The sequence below is a fragment of the Biomphalaria glabrata genome, chromosome 5 (assembly GCF_947242115.1).
Source record: "Biomphalaria glabrata chromosome 5, xgBioGlab47.1, whole genome shotgun sequence".
Lineage (NCBI taxonomy): Eukaryota > Metazoa > Mollusca > Gastropoda > Planorbidae > Biomphalaria > Biomphalaria glabrata.
This window is the reverse complement of record NC_074715.1, coordinates 43,222,635-43,228,759: the sequence shown is the minus strand read 5'-3', so window position 1 is coordinate 43,228,759 and position 6,125 is coordinate 43,222,635. Positions and strand designations below refer to the sequence as shown.

At 29.7% G+C, this 6,125-nt stretch overlaps 1 protein-coding gene across 1 annotated transcript; it reads right to left on the bottom strand.

The window, feature by feature from the left end:
* LOC106063652 (zygote arrest protein 1-like) lies at positions 1–5,920 on the bottom strand. Its single transcript, XM_056030549.1, has 4 exons — positions 5,890–5,920; positions 4,747–5,009; positions 3,369–3,540; positions 1–1,315 (listed from the first exon to the last, which is right to left on the bottom strand). Coding segments are annotated over exons 1-4 (597 nt in total). The 5' UTR covers positions 5,891–5,920; the 3' UTR covers positions 1–1,154.
* Positions 5,921–6,125: the final 205 nt, after the last annotated feature.

The window sequence follows — 6,125 nt, the reverse complement described above, 5'->3', positions numbered from 1 at the left end:
TTTCAAAAGTATACCTATTTATTAAGTGTAGTTGTAATTATCTCCCTTCTCCAAAACAATTGTTAGTTATGTTTTCCATTAAAAAAAAATTAATCAAAACAAAACATGTAGAATAACAACAAGCTATCAACATGACAGAATTGTGTACTGTTCTGTGAAAATTTTAATTGAGGAGATTTTATATACATGTACCAATAATGTATCAGATTTACCATATAATAAACGTTCTTACAAAATTAGAGGAAATATCTAAAAGTATAATAAATGTATTAGGTACAACTCATAATCTTATCCCAATGAATAAAATAGTTACACTTTGATGTATCACAGAAAGGAAATTGCATTGAAAATACTCATTTAAAAGTAATTTCAAAATTAATTTTCTTAAAAAAAAAATACAAAGTAAACATCACAGTGCTTTTTGATATGGGAAATAAAAAAGATATAACATTCAACTACATCAATAAATTGTCTAACAAAATAAAACAAAAGAATATAAACCAAAAATTCTTAATACCCAATAAATATTATATAAATGATTCTTTATATGGAGAAGTCACTCCATCTATGACAGTAATGTCTCTGAAAAAACATGGAGAGTGCTAGTTCTGTCTATCAAGGATTGGCCTCTTTAGTCATACAAGAAGTTGCAAAAGGAAAAGATTGTCTCTCGAGACATATAATGCCACAGCAACCTTTTATCTTGCACCCTACTTTAGACATATTTAAACATTGAAATATATTTATATTGTGTAGCAGACATTATCAGATTTTTGTATTAAAAAAAATTTAAAAATTTCAAATAATAAAAATTATTATTCAAAAAAAGTAATAATAAATAATTATCAATGAATTATTTTATGAACAAGTCATGAAGAGAAATAGAACCTTAAAAACCATCACAGTCACCAAATTTTGTATAAATTTTTTTTTGGATTTAGTAATGATCACAATAAAATGAAAACAGTATAAAGGGTAATGGAAATACATAACTGCATAGGTTCCGTACAAGCTCTGCTTATTTGATTAATCGAGCTGCAAAAATAAGTGTGGTATTCTGCTTATAATGTATCAATACATTTAGCTTCAGATTTATTCAAAGGATACAAACTTGGACTGCTCCTACTGTAATAAAATATTGCACATACTAGTTTTTAAGGTTCATTATCTTCTGCTGAGTCATGTGATTGCACATAAATGCAAGGTCTACCCTTCTGACACAGGTCAGAACGATGATTTTTCTTACGATCAATGTATTGTCCCACTGGGATATTTCTGCTTTTCTCACACCGACAATATTCAAATTCTGTATTTACTGAAACAAAATAAACAAAATTATTTTTCTATACAGGTAAATATAAAAAGTTATACATAAAATTTAAAAAAAATATACACAAGCAGATACCCATGCTATGCTACGGTTGAAATCCCATAATAAAGATTTTGTACAAACACTTCTTAGGTCCAGCAGTTGTAGTTTTCTCATCTGCCTGCAATTTAATGCCACACACACTTTTAAATGAAACGCCACTCCCCCAACACATTTTAGGCCCTTGTATATTCAGTGGAACAGCCAGCATTGCAATAAAATCACATATTCCCAACCACAACAATTTAGGCTGCCCAAATGTCAATAAAACTGCCCGTATTTCAATAGTCTCCCTTTTGGCCAGTGTAGTCTAGTATATGTTACGTTTCATTGAAATGACCCGCATGAACTACAGTCTTTACATTTCCAATTGTAGCAATTTTCTATAATCACACACACACACACATTCATACAGATGTTTCATGTTCTTTGTAAAAACACATTTGATTATCAGGCTGATCTAAGGATAATCCTTCACATTCACTCTGACAATCATTTAGATCTAGAGGAGAATAAGATTCAGATCTAGATCTATGTAGAAATAAACTTAAATTTTTAAAAAATCGAACAAAAGAAAGTTACGCACCAATAAAGTGTTAATAAGTGCTTAAAGCAGAAGGAAATACAATTTTATACTTTAGACATATAAGTGTCAGCTTTAAAAAAACATATTAGGGGGTTAAACTGCAAATAAAAATTGTTTTTGGTAAATTTAACTGCTGCAATTTCGATCTTGAAAATGAACTAGTTGTTCAATAATAATGGTCAAGTTTTTTTTTCATTTTATCATTCAAGGCAAGTGGAAGAATTAATGATAATCAGTTAGTCTTCAAAGCTAAGAATTTTATATTGTGACACATAAATTTGGTAACAATATCACACGTCTATGTTCCCTTTTTATTTAAAAAAAATACATGTCAACAAATGTTAAGTTAGGCAAATTTCACTATAGAGAATGGTGTTTAGCAGAGGTGTATAATTGCTCCAGCTTTCTTAGAAATTTTCTTTAGAGTAAAGCTGAATCAAATGAGGCAGCCACTGCATGGGAATACCTTAGTGTGCACCAATACCAATATATTCTACTCTCTCATTCTAAATGTTAGATTTCCCCCTGAATGGGAGATGACCGTAAACCAAAGTTGGTTATTTTTGGAGAGCTAAAAGGAGGAGGATGAAACTGATCAAAACCCCCAAGTGATTTAAAGTCCAATTCAAGTGTCACTGTCCCACTGCCGCAGAGAAGAAAAAACTACATTTATTAGATAACAAGAATAAGAAAATTGGACAACAATGCTGTGTAAGGTTGAATGATTGTTAGATGGTTTAGGGTGAAATAAATGATTAAAGATTAATGTTTACATTTTGCTTTAGTATTTTCTTATGAATTAAAGATAATAAGTAAATAAAGAAAGGACTACCCAAGGGATCAAGAAGGCAAAATGATACTAATAGTTATTAAACTTGTCAATAAGTTTTTCATTTCACACTTTAAATATTTAAATCTAAACATGAATCATTTAAATATTTTTTTAGCCATTATGGAGTAAGATTATTTGTGTGTTAAGCAAGACATATTGTAGCAATTGTGTTTTTATCATATTAAAGATATCAACACAGAATAATGGTGCAGAGAAATGAAATTGTGTTGTGAGAAAGATGGGTATAATCAGGTTGACAAAGACATGAGACGCTCACATAAAACTATATAAAAGGTCCTACTTTGAAGATTTAACAAAATTTAATTATTGAATTTTTTTTAGACATTGGTAACAGCGAGTATAGTTTTTTACTTGATCAAGATTATTTTCCTTTGAAAACAAAACAGTTTTGATCCCTTCTTGTCAGTACAATGTGCCCTGAGGGAGGGGGGAGGGGTGTTAAGAAACACTAATATACATGTTTCATACATCTTTTTCCACTCAGTATTCACTTTCACATTATATAATGTCACATATTGACCAAAGCTGTTTTTTTCTCATAGAAACAAAAGATTTCTTACCAACTAGTTCACCTTGGTCATTTTCAATAAACCTTTTGTGTCTCAGTTTTCCACAATCTTCACATTTGCATGTGCATTGACTCTCACCACATACACTACATTGTAACATTTGTAGACTGTATGGAAACAACCAAGAATCTTCACAATCCTTACACCTCTGTCTGAATTTCACCTGAAAGATAATGTAGGCCAATTTATTTAGGTCAACAACAAAATAAAAAATGTATGTCAGTTTTAATTAATTCATTTTTTAAATATTTTTTTTAAATAAACAAAATAAGCATAATAACAAACTTTTGTATAGAAATGAATATTATTAGTTCTATCAATGTTAAAATCAACTGACATATTATGTTAATTCATAGTTTTATGACTTATTATGTAACTTAGCTTAGTTACATTAATCTTGTATAAAAATATTGTTATAAATTCATTAGTTTCATCATAATGTACATTCTTTTTTAATGAACGTATTTAGTTGTGCCCTTAATAATCAAAATAATTATGCACTTTGGACATATTATTTTAAAGTATTAAGCAATCTCTTGATAAAACTAGGGAAATTTTAACTCCCAAATCTGTTTGTTCTGCATTTTATCCTTTTTCAGATATTCTTTTTTTTTTCTTTATAACTTCAACAAAATAAAACACCTCTCATATCCTTTGCATGACTAAGGCATATATATATATATATATATATATATATATATATATATATATATATATATATTACTTTTCTTTTATTGTAACGTATATTATTAATTTAGTAGTAGTTAAAAGTTAGGCAATCAATCACTGAGTACCGACACCTAATCACTGAGTACCGACACCTAATCACTGAGTACCGGCACCTATTTTGTTTTACAAAAAAAAAAAGCACTGTATATATATATATATATATATATGCCTCAATAACACTGAGCTTTTAAACATGTAAAGAGACATATGACATTGTGCTTGCATCTCTTAACTATAAAAACTATTAAACTTATTAAGATTCTTCTTTCAATTACAGTATATATAGATCATTCTCTTAGATGCATATAAATGTATTTGGGTCAATTTAAAAAAATGGTTGCCTGGTCATGTGTTATGCGCTTCAGACTGTCTTTCATCACAATGGTGCCGAATTCAAACCCTTAAGGTTTTCATTCCCTGCCAACTTGCAGGATGAAATAACCTTCATTTCCGAAGGAACATATGAAAACATAGAAAACAGATGAAGAAAATATGTGTGAAAATAAAATATTTCCATTCTTCTCTTCTGATGACCTTTTCTGAGATATAAATTTGACTATGAAATTATGTCTTAGAACTTCACCTTTGGGAAAGAACAAAAAAAAAAACAACTAAATGAGCATTCAACTTTCCAACCAACCTTTTTTGTACCTGCAACAGTGTAAACATGAGCACTGTCCCAGTGTCTGTTACATTTCTTGCAATGGAATCTCCAATAATATCTGTCATCATGCCGCCGCCTTCTCCTTCTCCCTTTCTTTTTAGATGCTGTTTTGTCTACATTTTCAGGATCACTATTTCGGTTGGTATCTCCAATTGTATTCTGATTTGTCTTCTTTCTGGATCGTCTGTTTCTCTTTCTTTTAGTCTTTGGTGGTGGATTTGCAGCATCCATGTTGGTCACTGTAAGAATCAATTAAAATGTCTTATAATTAATATATTATAATACTAGCCGGATATAACCTGCGGCCTGGATGCCTCAGTTTGGGTATAACTGATCAACTTGATTGGATTTAGATCTATGTTAAGCATGACAAATGTTCCCTTCACATTTTTTATTTTGCCAAGAAAAAAGTAGAGTGTGAAAATGGGTTGAACTGTTTAGTCGACATTTTCATATCAAATATAAAATACTGTGAAAATGTATGTTGATAAACTGATATGACCTCAACTGCATGTGAGTGGTCACTGTTTCTTACCTCTTTTAATAAATCTTTGATCTGAAATATTGATTGATTTGATTTGAAGTATAGATCTGATCCAAATAAAAAAATGTAAATTAAAAGAAGAACAATGCAGAGAATATTGTGAACTGTTAGATACAGATTATGATGATGTCATCTTTATTGCGGGGTACATTGGTTTTCTAGACTACAAGTTCTCAGAAGATTCTGGAAAAGGAAAAACATTAAACAAGAAAAAGAAAGATGAGCTGCAAAAGGAAAGCACAATTTATGTGATGAAAAAAGAGGATATTTGATTTAGTATTTTTAGTAGATATAACAACCATTGAAACATCTCAAAGACCTAAATTTAAAACTGCAAGGTAAGAATACATTGATTCCTAGTTTAGTAAATGATCAGTGGTTTAAAAATTAAATATAACTGCAAAAGAAAACAACAACAAATATATGAGTCAATGTCCACATTTAAAAGAACAAAGTGAATGTGTTTCAAGATCAAGTCAATCAAATTATTACAAGAGGGCTTTACTAATTGTTTTAAGCTTTGGCTGAAGAAAAAAAAACTTCATGCTTGCATTTATAAATCCATTTTCACTTACTGAAGGCAATATTCTGATGATGTCTAGTAATATATACTTAAAAAGGAAACAACAGTCATAATCAATCATCACACTTTAGAACAATGCAACTTCAAAAATAACCTAACATACACATCTATAACATTAAAGAAGATTACCCATCACAAATGGAAGTTCTCAATCAGACACAACAGAAATAAATACCTATCACTGTTAATATTAATAGCAGGAGATGTAGAGTCAAATCCAGGGCCTAG